At 47.2% G+C, this 21,736-nt stretch overlaps 8 protein-coding genes across 8 annotated transcripts; 3 read left to right on the plus strand and 5 right to left on the minus strand.

Moving 5' to 3' along the window:
• Positions 1-595: 595 nt before the first annotated feature.
• Positions 596-7,110, plus strand: Triagg1_1475 (uncharacterized protein; the record flags this gene model as incomplete). The annotated part of the gene is made up of 3 exons (XM_062895549.1): positions 596-1,541; positions 1,616-5,590; positions 5,642-7,110. The coding sequence occupies 3 exons, from the start codon at positions 596-598 to the stop codon at positions 7,108-7,110; spliced, it is 6,390 nt and encodes a 2,129-aa protein (XP_062759814.1).
• A 171-nt stretch (positions 7,111-7,281) lies between these two features.
• On the minus strand, positions 7,282-9,178 carry Triagg1_1476 (uncharacterized protein; the record flags this gene model as incomplete). Its single annotated transcript, XM_062895550.1, has 4 exons — positions 7,282-7,716; positions 7,786-8,202; positions 8,260-9,062; positions 9,142-9,178. The coding sequence occupies 4 exons, from the start codon at positions 9,176-9,178 to the stop codon at positions 7,282-7,284; spliced, it is 1,692 nt and encodes a 563-aa protein (XP_062759815.1).
• Positions 9,179-10,309: 1,131 nt separating this feature from the next.
• Triagg1_1477 (uncharacterized protein) lies at positions 10,310-11,279 on the minus strand (the record flags this gene model as incomplete). The annotated part of the gene is made up of 3 exons (XM_062895551.1): positions 10,310-10,689; positions 10,756-10,937; positions 10,996-11,279. 3 exons carry the CDS (start codon positions 11,277-11,279, stop codon positions 10,310-10,312), a joined length of 846 nt encoding a protein of 281 aa, XP_062759816.1.
• Positions 11,280-12,064: 785 nt separating this feature from the next.
• On the minus strand, positions 12,065-13,014 carry Triagg1_1478 (uncharacterized protein; the record flags this gene model as incomplete). Its single annotated transcript, XM_062895552.1, has 2 exons — positions 12,065-12,450; positions 12,519-13,014. The coding sequence occupies 2 exons, from the start codon at positions 13,012-13,014 to the stop codon at positions 12,065-12,067; spliced, it is 882 nt and encodes a 293-aa protein (XP_062759817.1).
• Positions 13,015-13,898: 884 nt separating this feature from the next.
• Positions 13,899-15,031, minus strand: Triagg1_1479 (uncharacterized protein; the record flags this gene model as incomplete). Its single annotated transcript, XM_062895553.1, has 3 exons — positions 13,899-14,607; positions 14,666-14,748; positions 14,801-15,031. 3 exons carry the CDS (start codon positions 15,029-15,031, stop codon positions 13,899-13,901), a joined length of 1,023 nt encoding a protein of 340 aa, XP_062759818.1.
• An 812-nt stretch (positions 15,032-15,843) lies between these two features.
• On the plus strand, positions 15,844-16,258 carry Triagg1_1480 (uncharacterized protein; the record flags this gene model as incomplete). The annotated part of the gene is made up of 2 exons (XM_062895555.1): positions 15,844-16,065; positions 16,127-16,258. 2 exons carry the CDS (start codon positions 15,844-15,846, stop codon positions 16,256-16,258), a joined length of 354 nt encoding a protein of 117 aa, XP_062759819.1.
• Positions 16,259-17,007: 749 nt separating this feature from the next.
• Positions 17,008-19,171, minus strand: Triagg1_1481 (transcriptional regulator family: Fungal Specific TF; the record flags this gene model as incomplete). The annotated part of the gene is made up of 5 exons (XM_062895556.1): positions 17,008-17,968; positions 18,031-18,121; positions 18,184-18,691; positions 18,776-18,944; positions 18,999-19,171. 5 exons carry the CDS (start codon positions 19,169-19,171, stop codon positions 17,008-17,010), a joined length of 1,902 nt encoding a protein of 633 aa, XP_062759820.1.
• Positions 19,172-19,532: 361 nt separating this feature from the next.
• Triagg1_1482 (uncharacterized protein) lies at positions 19,533-20,375 on the plus strand (the record flags this gene model as incomplete). The annotated part of the gene is made up of 1 exon (XM_062895557.1): positions 19,533-20,375. The coding sequence occupies one exon, from the start codon at positions 19,533-19,535 to the stop codon at positions 20,373-20,375; it is 843 nt and encodes a 280-aa protein (XP_062759821.1).
• Between the last annotated feature and the right edge of the window lie 1,361 nt (positions 20,376-21,736).

Here is a 21,736-nt window from a genome sequence, read left to right on the forward strand (position 1 = left end):
TATCGTTTCTGTGAACGAAACGCCATCTTCGAAAGCGAGATTCCTGGCGAAGCCTGATTCTATGGTTGGGAAGCGCTTCCTTGAGCCGTCGTATCCAACATCCAATACTTCCCATCTGCTTCTGTCCTAGGCTGGAGGGCTAGTCTTTCAGCCCAAAAGGCGGCCCGGGTCTAGCCCATGCGGGTGTCAGTTGAAGTGGACCTTATATTGCCACTAAGCTGAACACTATTTGATGCAGCTCGACGGAGTACTCCTCCGCTGGCCGTTTACTAGCGTCTTGGAGACATCGGGTCCTACTACGTCGACGCCTCTGCTTTTACCTCCTCCTGCCCCTGCTGGCCTCAGTCACATCCGTCTTATTTGATAAAAATATTGTCGTGGCGTTTTACGTTATAAAAAGCGGTATCTAGTATCCCGGAATCATCCCAACAGCTCGACCCCTTTTCATTTTTACGTGTGCAACCACAAGAGCGTGGTGTTTAAGGACATTTGATGTCTGTTTAAGACATCACCAATCTGCTCATGACCGGTTTCTTGAACAATACCAAAGAGAATCTGAGGCGTTACCTGATTCCTTCAGCGGTACGCTACGACAATGACAGACTGGATAGTAGAGACATATGCAGTCAATGTTGGACTAGGAGATGGAACTATATATCTGCTGGTGAAAGTTGAGAACAATGCTCGGAGTATCGAATCAGCAGTTCTGATTGATGGTGGAACTGATAAGGGAGCCATTCACCTCCAAACGGCAATCAATGACATCAACAAGATTTACTACCCCAATAACAATGGCCACCTTCGGTTCAACGCCATCGTCGTCACCCATTGGGATGAAGATCATTACAAGGGAGTTGAGGCTCTGATACGTGCCCACATATCCAACATGTCGAGTTGTGATATCATGTATCCGTACCCGCAGCCGGATGATCAGAGTACACCAAGGACTACTTTTTACTGCTCGAGATTGGGGTTCAACGGGAAAGGCGTTTCGCTCAAGCCAAACAATACTACAGCGATCATGGGAAATGTGCGCTATCAGTATATGGCTGGGCTTAAAAGTGAACCCCTCTGCTACTTCTGGAAGGGTGAGACATGCCTCGGCATTGATCTTTTCTCGGGAAAGCAAATCGCCGAGGCCGAAGTTGGGCAGACGATCCCAAATATCATTGCGCACGGCGATATCCAACCGGCCAATCGACCTCGCCTCCTAGTGGTCGGCATCGATAAAGAGTTGATCAATAAGGTCAAATATGAAAAGCGTCAAGGAGGTACGGAGGCAAATGCGTCATCCATGATGTGTCTCCTCTTTACTCCTATCGAGGCTCACGATCATGCAATGCTTGACCTTTACGCCGGCGGCGATGCAGAGGACGAACAAGAGCAGGTCTTGTGCAATTTCTTACACGACAGCGAAATAGTGAAGCTTCAGGTCATCAAGGCTGGCCACCATGGTTCCAAATATGCGACAACAGAGAGGTTCTGGGATCTTGAGCCAGAAATGTTTCTCATATCCGCTGCGGAAGACTATGGCCATCCCAGTACGTAACTATAACAATTAATGAGGGTCTACTTCAAAAAAGAATTTGGTACTGACCCACAGGCACTCTCATAGGCTTTTCCCTCTTGTTCTACATCATGGCATATTTTGACATGTGGGCGCAGCGGAAAGATCGTCTGTATTGCACGAGATTTCCTTATTGGATGACCAAGAGAGCAGGCGATGCTCTTATCAATACCAAGGATCTAGACATTACATCAGTCCTTGATGAAGCAGTTACACAGCTACGAGGCGCAATCGAAGGCCATACTTGGGTTGGAGTGATAGAAGCTTGGTTTCCAGGAGCGACCCAGGCTATTCAAGACGCCTATGGAATAATGTCTGCAGATCACCTGGCAGAATTCAAGCGGCGGCGCAAGGCGAGCGACATCTCGGATGCAAATATGGATGACCATATAAACAAAGGCGGGGAGCAGCTAGTGAAGGCTTGGGGAACGATCCAAAACCAGGCTATCGAACAAATGATATCGCAGTGGCCGGCCTTTGGCAACCCCAAGTTTCCTCACTTCAAGTTTTCAGACACGGAATTCCACACCGAAACCGCCTACATACGCATGCGGTTTCATCAAGATGAGGAACCAGCAGCCGAGGTCATTACATTTCTCCAAGCGCAAGAGTTGAATGCTTTCAAAACCAGGTTTGTCGACGGCCGAGTAGCGCCAGATCCTGCAATTTTGAAAGACGTCGTAGATAAGTTGTCTCATCGCATCGCAAACCCTCAGCAGATTCAACAATTCTCCTTGGCCGCAACACAAACGCAGGCAGCCTTTAACAACATGGGAACCCAACCAGGCGGCGCGTCTTTCATGATGATGGAGGCCACTTCAAAATGGGATAGCCAGCTATTCGCAGAGGATCCAAAGGCTGCGGCTGCAAACAACTTCTTTGCAAATGGTTTGCCTACAGAAGGGATCGAGCCAGGTGCATCGAAATCTTTCCAGATTGAGTCCAGCACGAATAATCTTAAATGGTTGAAGGAAAGCTTTGGTGCTACCGAGGCCGAGTTTCAGTTCTTCAAGAATATGAGCGAGGTTCTGTTTGCAGCTGAAGCATTGGTCACATTATCGAATGGAACCCGCAGTCTACGCTTCTCTTCGCGCAGCGATGATATCAAGGTACAGTTCGGCAATGGTGCGCCAGAGAGAACTAGGAGTGATGGCTACAACCGTGACATTGAGGGCATTATCCTTGCACTTACCGGCTCGGACAAGCTTAAAATGGGAATGGGTGAGTTTCTGAAGACACTTGCTCCGGAATCCAATGTCAGTTCCTGGTTGTCTCCCATACTCGATCTGGGCGGTGAATTGCTTGAGTTTGCAGAAGACCCTGAGCATCCGAAGAAAAACGGTCTCTGGATACACCCTCAACTCAACAACCGTGTGATTTTAAGACTCGAGGCACAGCTTCAGCAAGCTGCCGTCGAAAAAATGCAAGAGTTCTTCAAAAAGCATGTTGGAGAAATCAAGTTTGGCCAGATGCGAATCATCGGAGTGTCGACGGCTATCTGCTCGAGTCTACCACCTGCAGTGAAGAAACAGCAACGCCTGAAAGAAGAGGGCTACAAACTCGACCGTACTTGGAAATTCACCCTTGTCGGAGAGGTTACAGCAGGACTCAGTCCCGACCCAACGACATTCATTACCAGCATCAGCAATGAGTCATTCACCTTCACCTTGCGACTTGCCAAAGGCACCACAGTGACTGATGTCGTGAAGTGGATCGCGCAGCGCTTCAAAGACAACAACGGGGATGGGGAGGAAAACGCCGCCGAAAAAAGCGTCTCGGACCTGAAAAGTGTTCTCGAAAACATTGGATCTTCAATTCTACCTCGTCAAGTGTCGATAACGGTGGGCCAAAAGGGATTGCTTGCCTTCCAGATCGACATCGAGATTCCTTCTACCCTAGGCGCGGAGCCTGACAACCACGTCTCTTTCCACGGCCAACTCCTCTGGACACCCAGTAACACAAAGGTTGTAGCTGAGATATGGAATCCAGGTAGAGAGCCATTGATCGGTGGGGATCTGAATCCATATTTTGACGAATACGAACTTTTGAAGCCCGACGATGCCTCCGGGCTCCAGGATCACATATCCATCCCGCATCTCATGGACAGAACGAACCCGGTCAAACTTCCAAAAGGTCTTCCTGATCAAATAGACCGAGCTGGCATTGAGATTTCCGTTGGGAAGATCAGTTCTTTGCATCTGAGTACAAAGCTGGCCTGCTCGATGTCGACACCACAGAACGATCAAGAGGTGCCTCCGCTTATGCTCCAGGAAGTCCTTTTTGTTTACGATCATTTCTTCGGCAAGAATGCCGAAAAGAAGCTATACTTTCGGGCCGTCGTCGGCCTGGAACCCCCGCCATACTTGACGGGGTTCCGAGCTCATGCGAACATTGGAGTTTCGGTTCTATACAATTCTATTGACGGAAAGAGTAACTGGACGCTGGAAGCCGATGCAACGGGTCTTGAGGTGGCACACTTATACACTATGCTACCTCGAGACGGCTCCAACCATGCCATCATGAATTTCATGTCTGGCATAAAGATTTCAGAAATGAGTGCCACTTACGAATACAACTCGGCTGGGTCGCCAAGCAAACTCACGATAGGCGGAGCATTGCAGATCGGCCCGGTGCAGCTCAAACTAGACTACTGGCACGCTGGCTCTGAATGGCATTTTGGTGCAAGCGTAACAGCAGGGCCAGAGTATAAAGATAAGAAAACCTCAATCAAAGAGCTTCTGAGCGACTTGACCAATGTCGAAACAATGGAGTCGGTCCCCGAGTTTATTCAAGACTTCCAAATTCCACTAGAAAAGTTGATGGTCGAGCTCCAATGCTTCAAGGCAAGCGTTGGCGAAGGGGTGACAGCCGTCAATTATGTCGTCTTTGTCTTCGAGGTAACCCTCGGAGACTTTTCCATCACCTTTGCACAACTCCAAGAGCGTAGCGGTGCCTTTCCGAAAGGCTCGAACAAGAGCAAGCCAAAGAGATTTTTGCGAATGTCTCTCTCCGCTTTCCCCAAAGTGGACATTCCGATTGTGCATGAACTACCAAAGCCTTACGATGCCTTGGAATTTCTCTGGGTCAGCGAAGGTATCACTCTCGACGAAGTAATCCTGGTCAATACGCACGCATTCAAGGATAAGCCGCAGCTTTGCTATCAAGAACACGCCAAAAAAGAGGGTTCGACAGTGGTGCTCACTGCCGGCTGTCATTTCCAGATCATATTGAACGAGCAGAACGCACCAAAATGCATTCTGGACTACGGATTCAACGGGGCCAAATCCCAGAAGTCTGCTGGGCACAGCGCAACACCCGCGGCTGGCACCAATATCAAGGCTGTGAAGGCACTTCCAGGAGCCGATCAAGCCGGTGGTACCAAGTCCGCGCCCCTCACACGCTCGGCCAAGGGCCTCACGATTCGTAATATCAGCTTGAAGATGAAGGACAAGGGAACTCTCAGCATCACTTTGGATGCGCTCGTTGCTTTGGGGCCGCTGGCCTTCAATCTTATAGGGTTCTCCGTGAAGTTAGACCTGAGCAGCTTCAAGGGCATCGATTCGTTGGCAAATATCAAGGCTTCTTTTGATCTGTCCGGAATGGCAGTGGCTTTCTCAAGGCCGCCTGCGACACTTGCCGGAATGTTTGTCCACGAAGATCTCGGCCACGGCCTCAGCAGGTATATGGGTGGCCTCGCCGTTGGTATGGGCGTGTGGGAGTTCCTCGCGGCTGGCGTATACGAAGAGAAAGATGGCTACAACTCGGTCTTCGTCTTTGCAAAACTAAACGGTCCGCTTATATCATTCGGCTTCGCAGAAATCAATGGCCTTGTAGGCGGATTTGGATACAACTCGTCCATCAGGTTCCCATCCGAGACCGAAGTCAATGACTTCCCGTTTGTACAAATCAACACGGGGAAGCAAAACGCGGCCGGTGATATCATGAAACAATTCGAGGCTCTGACGAGCAAAGAATCTGGTGGATGGTTTTCTGCCAAGAAAGATTCATACTGGCTCGCCGCAGGTAAGGCTCTACATCCACTAACCTTGAGAACTCACAACTAAGATGTGTTAGGATTGGGGGTCAAGGCATTTCAAATGCTTGACATACAGGCAGTCGTGGTCCTCGACCTATCACCAAATCCCAAATTTGGAATATTTGCAGAGGCCGTCGCGCGAGTGCCCAAAGGCGCTGACGAAGATAACGCTTTCTTGTTTACAGACCTGACCATTGCAGCGACGTTTGATCCGAGTGTAGGCATACTGAAAGTTGCAGGCGCACTAACGCCACGGTCTTACATTCTTCACAAATCCTGCAAGCTCACCGGTGGTTTTGTATTGGCATACTACTTTCCCGCATCCGGACATGACGGGGACTGGGTTTTCTCCCTTGGCGGGTACCATCCTTCGTTCCGCGTCCCGGATCACTATCCACCTGCGCCGCCCAGACTGGGCATCTCATGGATCTACAATGACGAAATATCGATCACTGGGGAGGCCTATTTTGCCATCACACCGCAGGCCTGTATGGGAGGTGGCAGGCTCGATTTGGCCTATAGAAGCGGACGGACACGTGCGGGTTTCAGCGCCTACGCAGACTTCTTAATCTACTACGATCCGTTCCAGTTTGAGGCTCGTGTCGGCGTCAGTGTTTACGTCTCCAGTGTCATTGGCTGGGGCATTCTGAGCAAGGAGATATCGTTGGAAGTCAGCGCGGATGTGGACTTGTACGGTCCTCCGCTGGCTGGCGTGGCACACATTCACGTATGGTTCATTGACTTTTCTGTCCACTTCGGTCCGTCGAAGCGCACGTCTCCTAGATTGGACTGGGAAAAGTTTCACAAGCTGTTCAATCCTGCGCTGGATCAGGGAGGAGACGAACACATCGTATCAATTCTCAAGGGAAGAATTACGACACGGCATGATCCCAAAATCGATTCGCCTACAGGAGGAGCCTCCGACGCATCGCAGAGCGTGCAATCAGCGTTCGTGCGTGGAACTCAGTTGGAGTTGCAGGTCGAGCTCCGTTTCCCCATTTCAACTTTGGTGATGAATAAGAATTCTCAGGATGTCGCAGGGGTGGCGGGTAGAGTGAATTCGACGCCGATGCAGATAAATCAAGGGTTCAACAAGTCTGAGCTAGACATTACCATCGATCTACTTGTCGCGGATAAACGAGAAAGGGTCAATATGGATATCGAGCATCTAGTCAAAAACGTCCCAGGAGCGTTGTGGAATCCGTTTGACGAGAATAGGTCCATGCTGGATCAGCCGAACACCCAGAGTCATCTCATGGGCGTCAAACTGAAGGCTCCAAAGGCGGAGATTTCGAAGGAGAATCTCCCCGAAATCAACACGGAGAAATTCGATTGCAAACCAATTGATGGCGGTAGGCACAAATTTCCCAAGGTAGCTATTCTAGATCAAAAGAGCGTACCAGGGGCCTCTACAGGCGTGGATTTTGCCCAAGTGACTACTGATATATTGGATCAATGGGAAGACTTGAGACGTCGATTCACTGGGGGTGGAGTAGCTGTGAATTGAGGCATTTCTGCCTTCGGCTTAGAACTTCTATGAAATATACCTTAGTATATACGTATACATACATATGTTATAAAAGCGATTGAGGGGGAGGATCGAGTGTATCCGTCATTGTCATGATTTCAGCCCAGCTGGGTAAGAAAACACATTGCTCAACCTGACATACTATGACCATCATGGCTCTGGAGTTGATCCACTGGGTAGATTCAAGACACACCAGAATTGGTGGTCAGCCCATCTAATGACAGGACACCCATATATCGTCATGCCAATCACCGGAGGATCATCCAGCCATCTCTCAGAATAGGATCTTCCATTTGGTTCCACAATCTTGAAGGACCACATAACTTTCCCTTGCTCATCGATGATATTTGCGCCTTCGTTCGAAAAGACTAGCAGGCTCGCCTCTTGCCCTTCACTTCCCGTGTAAAAATACGTGGTTTTCTGATCGTGGACAGAGCGAATGTAAAAGTTCGCTTTAGGGGTGAAACCAAACTCGAACTCGAGATCCTTCTTCTGTTCCTTGTTCCTATAGCTACCAATGGATTGGTCCACGGAAAGTGCCTGACCTGGCTGTAGTCTATCGATCTCCCCTCGAGAAGCGGGCAACTATGATTTCGGATTAGTAGGAATCTACCTTTAGCATACCAGCTTGATCGTCACTAATGCAGCACGTACCCAAATACTAGAGGACCATTTTGAGGGGTTTCTTAGGTGTGCAGCACCATTCCATGCATAATTCTCAACACCGAGTCCTTGGAGAAATAGATAGCCATCGTCATCCAGTATCAACGCGTATCCACTCTTATATGGGACTTTCCTTTTGTCCCAGTTTGTTTTAGTAGTCCACAAGACTTTTTCTTGTGCGTCGAAAAGCAGCAAGTTTCCTGTATAGGTCAGGCAAAGGGTGTGACCTCCAGCAATTGAATTGGGAGATTTCCAGACGATTTTATTGGTAGTCGTTCGTCTTATAGTCCACACGGCATCCGCGTGAAACGTAGCCTGGAATTGTCCATTCTGCGACAGCATGCTCATGCCCGATTGCAGATACATACCCGGAGTCATGCGGCTGGCGATAGGAGTAGGAGTAGGAAACTGTTGTCACGTCAGTTTTTTATCTGAGCTAGATCGGAACAAAGAGATAAAACTCACGCTCCTTGGATTCGGAGGAACCGCGGGTACCTTGTCCGGATGGCTGGACCAGATGATTTTACCATCTGCTTTGATTACCAAGGCTCCTTCGTCCACAAGCATAAGCTTCGCATCGCTGGGAATGCCCTGGCCGGTATCGGTCTCCCAAACCACACTATCAGTCTCAGAATCTTTGAAGACGACGAGATTGCCGTTGTTTTGCATGATAATGGTGGTGCTCTTTGTATCCCTCAGGGACCATATCTCCTTATCCCAATCTTTAAGTACCGGGAAGCGCTTGTCATACCACTCATTCGCAAACGCTAGCTGTATTCTACCGTTTGGAGACAACAAAGATTGCCCATCGGTGAGAGTTTGCCCAGGCTCGAGGCGGTCTTGATTGATCTTCTGGTCGGATTTCCAGATTTCTTTGATCTCACCTTTACCTCCTGCGTCTTCGCTAGAGATGATCAGAAAGCCATCATTCGAAATGGTCAAAATTGAATCTTCCGTTCCACCCCTCCCGCCCGATCTAGACTCCCATATTATGCCTCCGTCCTGAGCCAGCAACAGGAGATTCCCATCCTCTCGAATGATCGCTCGACAACTCCCAAAATATGTTGTACCCGTCCTCCAGACGATCTGAGTTTTCTGTGGACCGGTATGCAGGATTAGGTCTCCTCTTTCGTGAAGCATCAATCGGTAATTCCCATCGGATGAGAAGATTGATTCGTTTTTGTGAAGCACATCATCCACTCGAAGCTTGGTACGAGGTTTGATGAGTCGGCGCTCCCGAGGTGTCAATACATGACCTGCTAGCTTCGCTATGTAGTTTATCAGGATTATCAGTAAGGCATAGGCACAATTTAGAAGACAAGTTCGACGCCAAAGTGATATTCTTACATCTTGTCAGGACCATGGAGACGGTCGAAACTGCCATGATGTATCCAATTCCTGTATCTTGGGTTCTTTTTTTGTTGTAAAATCTCATGGACATCCAACAGCGCATCCGTTACTTTCAGCCTTTACTATTTCATATCCCCAAACCAGAACTAGAAAGCCTGTCATCTGTATATTAAAAGAGGATAAGGTGGCCAGTCCAGCGGCATCACAGCCATGCATACCGAGCTCAATAGTCCTAGCGCTAGTGGAAACTATTGAGCGGTCCTCTCCCGTGCAGTCAGGGATCATCTTTCAGCTCACTAACCTACTTGATTTAGGAGGTTTACTCGTACAGCACGTTGCCAAAATTGGTCGCGGCAACGGGCCATGCCGCTGCAGGCTTCAATAGCATTCAATAGTTCGCCTAGTTGTATTTTCAGCTCTCAAACACTCACTTCCAGGTTTATATCGCCACACCCTGGGTGTCATGATTTGCATGGGGTAGTTTGAGGTTTGGCTGCATTTGTCTAGACCGGTCAATGCAGCCACATCACGCATATGCATCGGTTCTCAATGGCAACCGAAATGCCATTTGTAGCGATAAAAACAGAACTGTTAGTTGCCCAATAATTATTATCCTCTATAAACGTCATGCACACACTAGTAAGAAGATTTGGCTTTTCTCATGATCTAGGTGAACTAAGCGCTTTGAACCTTTTGACGGGGCGCTTCGTTCTAGAATCTAGGTGCCCAAAGTCACTGGATTTTCTCCTTCTTCTTAAACACAGTGTTTAAAAGCGTGTTCAAATCGTAGACCTCAGCAACCGTTTGCAAACGGAGGCCACAGATTAAGGCTATAGTGATATCACTACCTATCAGGTAGACCAAATGGCCTTCCGGGATCATAAATGTAACGATAAAAAATACAACTGTTAGTTGTCTATTATCTGCTATGGATAACACAGCGTCTCACAGTCAGTTGCAGAACCCTCACCATGAATAAAGTACACAATAATCAATACTCTCTTTTCTAGATCACCCAGATCTCTTCTTTTGCAGTCCGCAATTTGCGTTTATATTGACTCAACCTAAATATATCTGGACCTCTTTTGATAACTTCACAGTTGACCTAATTGGTCGCTGAGTGTGCATCCACAAATGCCTACCCCTGATCAATGCATTCTCTCCTCTACTGCGGAAAGTCTGTGCTGCAGATAAGGTCTTTGTGCTCTTTAAGTGAGTTCAATGTTTCTTCACACTTCCCGGTTATTCCTTGATATGCATCAGTCCCCAACGGCAACCTAAATGGCATCTCACGACCAGCCGCAGAACCCTCGCCACGAACAAAGTCCAAAATGAGCGATACTCCCCTTTCTGGGTCACCTGGCTCCTTTCCTCCGAGCGCAGCAAGCATACTCAACAGAGCTTGTGAGGCCGGTTTGTATTCCGCGATTTGTGCTTCGTGATATTTGGCGTTGGTTCCGAGCGACGTTCGGAATAGTCCCGGTTCAACAAGCATTGTCTTGATACCTAGAGGGGAAGTCTCTCTCCAAAGACTCTCAACAAGACCTGAAGATTGATATTAGATATATGTAAAAAAAAAAAAAACAATAAAGATAATGAAAGTCATCATACCTTCGAGGGCAAACTTGGAGCCTGAGTATGCGCCGCCAAATGGGTGTCCAACCCAGGCAACCAGAGAGCTAATGAATATTATTTTGCCATCCTTTCGCTCTCTGAAATAGGGCAAAAATGCCTTGGTAACTTTGAAAACTCCAAATACATTTGTTTCAAACTGTTGTCGCACTTCTTCCACGCTGTAGAATATTAGCACCACACTCAGCCACGAGTATTAAACTAGACACATCATTCTACCTTGCCTCTTCCCAAGACGCGCCGGAGGAAGAACCAGCATTGTTGACGAGCACATCTACTGTGCCGTAGATGGTAATGGCCTGCTCTGCGATCTTGTTCAAGTTTTGCTGGTCGTCTGTCACATCAAGTTGCAATGTCTTGGCCCCGGCACTCTCCAAGTCTCGAATACTGTCAAGTTTTCGAGCTGTCGCAATAACACGGTCGCCCCGTGCCAAGATTTGGGTAACAAAACTTCGACCAAAGCCAGAAGAACAACCAGTGACGAGCCATACAAGAGGTGCCATTGTCGGTTAGAATTTTGTTTGTTTGATTCACGCAGTAAGCCTGGATATTGGTTTATTGGTTTGAAACGATCTGTTTTATTCATCGTGGTAAAAGCTGCTATTTATATACACGAATGTTTTACGTATGATGATTTATCACTTTTCTGCTTCTGTTAAGGAAAGTAGCTTCCATCCATTCAATCGCACGAGGAGCGGGTGGAAGCGGACTCTGTATAGGCGAAAAGAGACACTGGAGCGGCCGCTCAGTATACCGACTTTTGGATTGAAGCGGATAGTGGAACGAGAGAAATACGCTCTGATTCATTGATACGAACTTGCAATCGGATTTATATAGCTATTTGGATCCCATCGGGCGAGATCGACGGACTTTGCTTATCTCCAGCAAGTTGCGCTACTATTTTTTATAGGCGTCATGCGCGGTTTTGCACCATTTGCCAGGCTCATTAAAAGGAATTTACAAAGATAGCATGTTGATTTTCTAAAATGGAGGGCATAACTTCAAACTTAGTCTTGTTATCTGTCATTATCTTGAGACTGTTCCATGATGCGCTGATCCTTTGTAGTTGGATTGTGCTCGTTTGCTGAGCAATGACAACAAATGGAACAGGCTAGTTTGACACTACAGCTCTAGCTAGCCGAAGCCACCGGCTTGGCTATACAAGTATAAGTAGGAAATACCTGTAGAAGCCAAACCAACAGTCTTCTCTCTTTGCCTAACAAATGCTAACCACAAGGCCGCTCTCAAGCTGATGGACCGAAGAACGTCAAATGGACAAGTCAACGACTTAGACTTCCAAATGCACGTTGTTGCAGACATCGCCGAAGACCTCTATAGCATGGGACAAGTAGTTCTGCACAACTTGAATCCTGCCTGCCAAATCCCGACCCAGCGGAAGGGCCCTTTCTTCCTCGTGGCTTTTACCAACGCCTTCTCCCACAACGACTTCGTAGACAGCTTTCATAGCCTTGTCTTTGTCTCCATTTGGAGCAAATTTGCCGGTAGACATCATGTCCATCACCTTTTCCGACAACGATCCCTTGTAGTCTTCAGGGAGCGGGTTTTGGCCTAGTATGGTCGCATCGCCCATGCCTGTATTAAAAGTTCCAAGAAGGACAGTCAATACTCGGATATTAAAGGCCTCAACCTCCTTTGCTAGTGCCTTTGACATGCCTAAACACTAGTTAGCCGTGCTTCATCTTGTATATTGGTTCGATACAGATAAGAGGGTAGCTACGTACTATCCAATGCAGCTTTACCAGCTCCATAGGGGCCCATAGTAGGGTTAGCCTCCAGCGCAGCACCGCTGCTCATGTTCACGATGATTCCGAACCTTCGTTTGCGTTGGTGTTTGACGGCAGCCCTGATCAGACGGCTAGGGCCAAAGTATAACGTTTCCATCAGCGCGCGGTTTTCGCCATCGGTGAAGGCTTCTACAGGATTGTAAATGCAATACCCTGCGTTATTCACGAGGACATCAACCGCCTGCCCTCGACTCTCAAGCTCTTCAATTACTTTATCGCAGTCAACGTCATTGACGTCCAATTGAATCCATTGGCCACCTTTGCCTTCAACCTCGGCAACGAGGTGAGGTGTAGCTGATGGCTTGCGTGATGTTGCAATCAGATTGTGGCCGTTTGCCTGGACGATACGGGCCAGTGCCAATCCGAAGCCAGACGAAGATCCAGTGATGAGCCATGTGAGAGGCCTCTTGGGTGTGGTGTATGTAGCTGCCATTTTTTGAAGGTATATAATGCCCTTGAAAACACTCTCAGATGATCTTGAATATGTTTGCGGATGAGACTGGTGGTTTGAGATGGTTTGAGAACTTGGAACCTGTCAGGGACAACCAGGCTTTATATAACACCCCCAAACGAATATCCTTACAACTGACGCAGGCCTCACCTTTCATCAGCCATTGATAAAATCCGTGAGTCTCGGACATAGACGCCTTAATGCCATAGTTTTTGATCGATCTGGAAGCCTGACATTCCAAGTTGTCGTTGGCCGCCGGATTTCTCCAGGTAAATGAAGCCATGGCTCGGGCCATGACCTTGAGACGATTTCCTATTTTGGAAGACTTTCCGGAAGATGCCCCACCAAACGTCGGCACGGCTCACGGGGTTCCCCCGAGTATTTCCATCTCCAGCTGTTAGTTTGTCTTGTCTTGTAAAAATATTGTAAAGTATCGTCATTCAATCGAAAGTGATGATAATCATAGTTGAGAGATGATTGGTCTATCGGCGTTAGCCAGTGGCATGCAGGCCAAAAGACAGTCGCCGCTGTGCCCATGGAATGCCAGCTGTTTCGCTATGCCTTTTGAGGACGTAGTATGGGGAAAGGTACGTGGCCCAGTACATCGGCAACCAACAGCCCTTTGCTGACTTCTGCTTTCATAGTCGCATGTCCCTCGATTCCTCGTGGTGGTAACTTGCACGTGACTCGTACAGAAGCAGTGAGAGCAATGGTTCAGTATACATTTCAACTAACTTCACCCACAAATGTTATAACCGTCGCTGTCTTAGCAATCTAAACAGTAAGTTCAAGCATAATTAGCACAGAAACAGTTGGTCCAGATAGGTTATCAGCCAAATACGTCTTCTCATAAACTAAACTGCACTTTAGACTAACTTCTCCAATTCCAAGATTCTCTTGGCCGTGTCAGCCATCGTCTCATCAAGGCTTCTAAATGTCAAATTGAGCGCCTCAGTTGCCTCGTCCGCAATAATTGTTGCAGGAACCACTTGTTCGTCCTCTCCACTGTCGGCAGGCAAACGGCCCTCAAGTTCAGGCACTTTGGCAAGGGAGTGCACGATCGCTGTATATGTCATGGATTGGCCACCAATGGTGAGTCTCTTATTAGCAACCTTGGGTTCCGTGAGCGCTTTTACATGTGCCTCAGCCAAGTCACGAACATCGACGTAACTCGGGAAAGTTGTAGGCGGAATTATCGTGTATGAACCATTAAAGAAGCTGTATATAATTTTGGCGCTGTAGTGCAGACCCTTCGCGCCTTGCTTTACTGGCTCTATCGGAGGTCCAAAGATGAGCGCGGGCAGAAAGACGGTGACAGAAAATTGAGGAGAGTTTGTCTTGACAAAATCCCAGATAGCAAGCTCTCCCTCTTTCTTTCCCGAGCAGTAAGAGATGTAGGCATTCTGGGCCTCGCGTGCTGCTTCCTTAGAGATTGGGAGCCAAGTGGAGTTGGTGAGCGGGCCACCAGATACCTCTTCAGGCGAACCTGTGGTGCAGGCATTGATAGAGCCAGTGACGACAACCGACTTCAGAGTTGGTGCATTTGCTTGCGCAGAGCGAAGAATCGCTAGGTTGCTATTTGTGCAAGGATTAGCTGCGTACCGGTTATCGTTTACTAGACAAATCATCTTACCCTTCAACACTGGGATTTAGGAAATGCTGATCGTAGTCGGTATTATCCGGATTGTCCAAAAGAGGCGCAGCGACATGCACAACCTATCAAGAGTGTTAGCCCCCTTAGAAGAAGGATATCTTATGGTGAACTTACATGGTCAAATTTGTTCTTTTTGAACAATTCATCCCAAGCACTTCCGTTTGTGATGTCCTCAACAACAACTATTTCAAGAGAGTCCTTCCATTCGGGGTGAAGGGAGTAAATGCCATTAGCAGCTGCCGCTGACCGGACCGTTCCCACCACCTTGTGGTTGAGCTTGATCAGAGCGTCGATGATGTGCGAGCCAACAAATGAGTTTGCCCCAGTAAGAAGTATGGTAGACATTGTAATGGGGTAAAATCAGCAGACAGATTGTATGAGGTGTATAGATAGATATTAGATACTGCAAATGTAGGATTCAGAGTAGAGTTTCATTGGGGCAGCGAAAGCTATTCTTTTTGTATCTTTTCTGGAACCTCATCCATCCAAAGACTCTTGTCCCCGTAGTGGCTTCACATTTGGAATTTGCGCACCCTCTTCATGCATCATACACAATCAAGGGTGAGGGGAAAGAATACACCAGACTACTTTGGAATTTTTAGCATGTATCGCACACTGGTTTTGGTGCCTTCAGTATGCGCGCATCAGCCAGGTGTTTTCTTTCTGCAACCATGAGTCTAGAAAAGTCTAGCTTACTCAAAGAGCTAGTGTAATGCGTATTAGCAAAGCTTACGCCTCGAGACTGTGTTGTGGGAATGCACTTGCAGATTCGATACACCTCTCGTCTATAGTCAAATCCTTCGTCATTCGGCTTACTACTTTAATACTAGTGTTTCATTCTGCAGTGATTCATTATTAATTCACCTACGCCCGACTCTAACCTTAACCCGACAGCTTAATTGTCAGCCTTGTAAATGAGACGGATATTGCGGTTGTTGCGGGTAATTATAAATCAGTCTGGCCTGATTGTCTTTGACAAATTACCTTGCCATGGTTACCCATTATTTATCGAGCAGATTTATTTATAAAACAATGCCGCCAGAGGCTCAACTAGTATTATTTGCCTACATGAGATATATATCCTTTTCCCAGCCAACGACCTTGGATTACCATTTGCTGCATAAGAAGAATACTTGATATTACACAGAGTTGTCACAATGGCATCACCACACGTTCGCTCTTCAGGCATCAGTGTTCATGTCACTATAACAATTGACCCGGCCAATACCAGTGCCTTCCTTGCCGCCTTTCGAAGAATCTACGACATTGTTGCTGCAGAACCAGAGTGTACTTACTTTGAGGTTTTCCAGTCGCTCGAAGAACCCGGCGTTTTTCGATTTGTCGAAAACTGGAGCAAAGATGTTCAGTGGTTCAAAGAGGTAAGCTAGTTCAAGTAGAACCTGTGATGTTTCTGAAACTAACCATCATTGATACTTGTAGGTCCAACTCACCAAGGCGTACTACACTCCGTATATAGAGGCAACCGAACCAATGTGGATTAAGCCAAGATCGATCAAATATTTTGGGAGATTCTCGGGAGAATGGTTGACAGTGAAACCTGAAAACAACTAGTGCTTATCAGCTGAAGGCACCCATGACGAGAAGGAGCTGGAAGATGGCCAGGAACCAAATCCCTCAAAGACAAACTGTTACGCTAGCCAGAGTTCTTTTCAATGTATGCTCGACTACGTTACAACGTTAAGTCGGTTCACATGACCACATAATCTATATACCCAATTCTTCTAGTATCTAACACAGTGAAATTTGAAGGATGCTCTTGGGACACCTTATAAATGGCGTAGTTGGACATGATGTTGAGATAGCAATGTGTTTTTACGCGTAACTCGATCTGGCCTAATCTTAATCAGGTTAAATCCAACGAAACTGACCGCCATCAACAAATTTGGAGAGGTTAACCACGTCTATAATTAGGATAAGGGTGCCAATAAAGCTGCGATGGCTTATTCAGTGATTATTCAGTAAAGGATTTGCCCCTGCCTTTAATCACGCACATTAACAAGGCAAAGGATACTCCGCAGTGTATAGTCCCAGTGGCGATAATAATAATAATTCAGCTGAGGTAAATATCGTGTCTTTAGGATTTGAGAGCTAATACTATATTGGCTTGTATCCTAGGAGCTGTGCGGATCATGCTGAGCAATACTTTCCATTTCTACTTATACTATTGCGCGCCCATAACCGTGAGCTAGTAGTAAGAATCTTTCCCCGCCATTATCGTATACTTGATTCCATTAAACTAACAAACGTTGAAGTACTGTATACGAAGAACATCTGAGAAGAGATTCGGCACATGAAGATGATTAAAATCCCACTCTGTCCCAGTTCCAAACGCCATCCAAAATACCCAAGTCCATTTCTAAGAATCCGGTACTATCTGCTGCCAAAGTGTTTTCCATAAATTGTAAATCCTCGTCCGACATAGACGGAAAATGTTCACTCAATTTGGAAGAGTGAAGCGAATCATCACCCAGTCCAACATCGTCTTTAGCAATGTAGAATCCAGTGCTCTCCGTCTCTTCAATCAATTCTCGTTCCAAAGGGTACAAATTAATGCGATTTTTCAGCGTGGAGAGGATGCTCCATGTTGCGTCGCCCATCTTGGTGAAGCCGCGCAGACGGTGAGCAATGTGCAATGCCTGGCCAACCGCATGAACGACTTCTGTCCTCCTGGGGACCATTGTACCGCCAATATCGTGTATTAACAAAGAGCACAAGAGTGCTGCATTGTCAAAGGGACAGAATGCGACCATGTAATATTTTGCTTGTTGTGGAAAGCAAAGATCAAAAGTGTCTCTGCTGACAGACATGGCTTTCAAGCTTATATCAACAATCTGATGCAATAGAGCCATGGTTTCCGAAGAAATCTCTGCTTCGGTGCGTTCCACTGAGAACATCTCGGATGAAACAAGGATGGACCTCAAAATTATAGCTTGTGTCATGTAGCCCACGCAGTGCAGCTGTAGGCGTTGAAAGGGTACATATGGATAGTCTGCATCCCATCGCCTATCTGGATTGACGACGCTAAATACCGCTGGCAAAGAAGACATCCAGGATTCAACAAAGGCAACTTTGCTCTGTAGGTTTGTCTTGTCTAGATGTTCACCTTCACTCAGTTGCCTTGCAAGCTGACTCTCGAGTATTTTGGAAACAATATGCGATGGGACATCGGGAGTGTTGGACTGATCCAAGGCTGGATTCGGCAGCGATACCGGGGCATCTGATTGTATCATAGGAGGGCGGTTAAAACTTGCCGTCATGTATCTAGTGTGAATATCGTCAGCTACATGCAAGACAACAAAGGCTTGGCGTGCAATGGCGCATACTTATCCCATGTGTACAGGGCACACCATAACCTTCGTCGAATCTCCAGATCAAATTCACTCATCTTATCGGTACGCACATCCATGTGGATACCTTGAGACGCTCAAGATTAGCTGACTAGGCTCTGCAGCCGTTCTATCACGGGAGAACTATACCGATTTCTTGAGCCTGTCTCACTGCGGCACCTAGCTCGTGCCAAGATCTGACAAAATCGGCCTCCCCTTTATGCCACGTCGCGGCAAGAAAAAGCTGTTGTGCATTGACGAGACCGCCAGCACCTGGAGATAGAAAGCCGCTAATGATCTGTGCGGCATCGTGATAAGACTTGCTAAGGTTTTGAACAGACTCTCCCAGGTCTAACTCCAGCTGAGATGACGTTTGGGGTGGAAGAAATTGTGTAGAGTTGGCACAAATACGGAGTATCAGACAAGTCAACGCAATAGTTGAGGTATTGCGCAAGCCCTGGGCTTCGCGACGGTGACACCACCAGTCGACATAGATGACCATGAAAGACGGCTGATGCAAAATCCCGTAGTGATAGTTGACATTGTCGAAAAAGTTTTTGACGAGAATGTCCGTATATGGCCGTGGGGGCACGGTGCGGGAGGCTTTGAGAATTGGATCTGGCAGAGCCTCTGACGAATCTGTGTATTCAGCATTGCGCTGAATCAATGAGTCAATGGTCAGCCGTCATCCCTACTACAAGAGGTCCATACCGCAATAGGGATCCTTTATCAGTTGCCTTACAGTTATACTGCCGAAAATTGCGTCGTTTTTCTCATACATGTAGCCCAGCATGTGCATAGCAGACGCCGAGTTTGTGACTTGAGTGGCATCATCTTGCGACCCAGAGACAGATGACGAAGACGCAGTTGAAGGTGTCTCCTTTGCAGCGCTCATACGCGCTTCATTTGGCCTGACTCTGGCTAGTCAGATGAGATTCCGTACACCAGTTGCTTCAATGACTCACTTCTGATGCCTTTGAGTTGACTGTGAGAATTGGCATTTGTGTGCCATTTTGCGGCTACTGCAGTGGTTACACGGCCACTGCCGGTCGCATTTCTTCTTCATCTTCCGGCACTCGAGACATGCCGTGACGGTGCGCCCTCGGCAGCGCTTGCTTGTATTCTTTTCCAGGTCCATTGTGTCTTGTCGCAATGGCGTATGCAGAAACTGTCAATTCGAGCTCCAGGTTTGCTCATTGCTTTCCGCGACGCGGCCGCTATATAGCGGGAAAATGCACAATTGTCGGATTTTTGGATGGGCAGCGCGGAGACTAGCGCGGAGTTGCTGACTGATGCCCCGAATCATCGCGGAATCTGTAGCTATTGTCGGGAAACAGTAAAAGAAGATGCTAGATTTAGTTGTCAAGTTGTCTATATAAGTGTCAAGAAGTCTATTTCGTTAGGGAAAAAAAACACCAATTCAGTCTCATCAATAAAAGCCCCCAGCTTACACCAATTTTTATCTTCATCTCAAATCCACAAAAAACACTTACATCACCATGGCTCCTCTTGTATGGTTCATCACTGGAGCAAATGCCGGTTTCGGTCTTACCTTAGCCAATCTAGCTCTTTCCAAGGGCGATACAGTCGTGGCAACTGCCCGAAGCCTCTCAAAGTTTCCCGAGTCTCTCACAAAGAACCCCAATGCCGACTTGGTAGAAACAGAAGTCACCGCACCAGCTGCCAACATTACCGCGCTAGTCAACGCTGCCGCTGCCAAACACGGAAGAATCGATGTACTTGTAAACAATGCAGGTTTTGGACATTTCGGCGCCGTTGAGGAAGTTTCCGATGAAGAAGCTCGTTACCAAATTGATGTCAACTTCTTCGGCGTGCTCAACTTCACAAGAGCGGTTATCCCACACATGAGAAAACAAAAGTCCGGCGTCATTGTACAACTTTCTAGCGGCGTGGGCATTCTCGGCCCTCAAGGAGCCCCGCTTTATTCAGCTTCCAAATTCGCGGTTGAGGGTCTGAGCGAGTCCCTGGCAATAGAGCTGAAACCTTTTGGCATTCGCGTTCACATTGTTGAGCCTGGCGTTTTCCGAACCGACTTCTTGAAATCTATCTCCCAAGGCCAGAATGTGAGCCGCCACCTGGAAGGATATGCGGATTTGGGGGGGATGCTCACTGGAATGCATGGAAAGCAGCCGGGCAATGCGGAGCTTGGCATCCAACGCCTGTATGAGATCGCGACTGGAACAGGAATGGCCGCTGGCCTAGAGGATCAACTTCGATTTCCTCTAGGATCAGACTGTTACTCCATGCTGGAGGCGAAAATTAAGATGCTCAATGAAACGGCAGAAAAAGGCAAGTCCATTGCACAGAGCACGGATTATTAAACAACGCGGATCCTTAGCATACCTTTACAAATAGAATAGCATCAAATAACTATAGATAATAATTAAAGAAGTTATTCTTTACGACAACGAGCTCTCCTTAATGTAAACGATAGGAAAGAAACTTGATTCATAGTATAATGGCACCAGATAGACAAATGGTTTTTGTGATGATCTGATCCCAGGGTAAGCCAACGGGTCTGGTTTGAGTCATTTGCCTCCAGGTGTATTTTTAGAAACGAATTCAACACTCCGAAAATTAAGCTTGTGTGGAGCCACAGTAAAAGGCGCACCGCTCAAATCCTTCGCCCAGGTACAAGTGTCCTTCGCGAAGCTCGAATAAGATCAACATGTTTTCTTTGCATGTTGGTGGATAGCAACTAACCGAGCTCATTCTTCATTTGGAGATCTTCCGGTACTAAAAACCTTGGCAGCAACTTCAAAATTAGCCGAGGCGGTATCGGAACAATTCAAGCCCTCCAGTCACGTCGGCAGATGGCTCAAAGTGGGCAACCGCTTGTTAGTTGTGCTTTGTTGCTTCTTAACTGGGGTTTCATCAACGGAAAAGTCCATGCCTTGATTGAAAGAGGGTGTCAGAAAAAGATAGTTTCAGGCATGAATAAACAACTTTGAGGTTTTTAATTTAATTTGTAGACTGCAGTTATCACCACGGAGGTTGGGGAGAGGGGGACAATGGGGGTCCAATATTCGTCTCCATAGACTGGGACATACGCCTACGCACTTCACACAATCGGCTCCGATGATCCTGACCGACTTCCGACAACTCGTTTACATGGGTTACCATGAGCTAAATTGAGGTAACGCCGAAATTATCAGCCGGCATATGATGACAATCGCCTAACTGCGGGGGATTTGCAATCGAGAATAAGTCACGTCCCCCAGATTCCCCAACGAAGCGTTAAAAGACGTTGGCTGAAGAGCAGATAATATATTGTATATCTCGCCTAAGTGTTCTTATGAGTTTACATCAATCTCTGGTGTTGGCATTATTTAGTGTCATCTAGTTCAAAGTCTACAGACGCTTACTTAATAGCTTAACAAGTCTCAGATATGAGGGACCACGGGCAAATATCTCTTTTCAAGAACCACATGAGGTTTATATTCAGTGTACGGAGTAGTCATCTCACTAAATATGCACATTCATTCTCAGCACTCATCAGTAGATCTATCAACTGAACATTTGTCTTCCATCGGAATTCTCCCTCTCGGGTTCAAGTCCGAGCGATATGTCTTACTAGAATAGGAGGAATTGTCAGCGTTGCATTATTCTTTTAATTAAGGTTATTCTTACAGGACAATTGCATCCGCAGATACCGCAGCAAGTGGGTGCATCGAAAGTTCCG

The sequence above is a fragment of the Trichoderma aggressivum genome, assembly GCF_033847375.1.
Source record: "Trichoderma aggressivum f. europaeum strain CBS 100526 chromosome Unknown scaffold_003, whole genome shotgun sequence".
NCBI lineage: Eukaryota > Fungi > Ascomycota > Sordariomycetes > Hypocreales > Hypocreaceae > Trichoderma > Trichoderma aggressivum.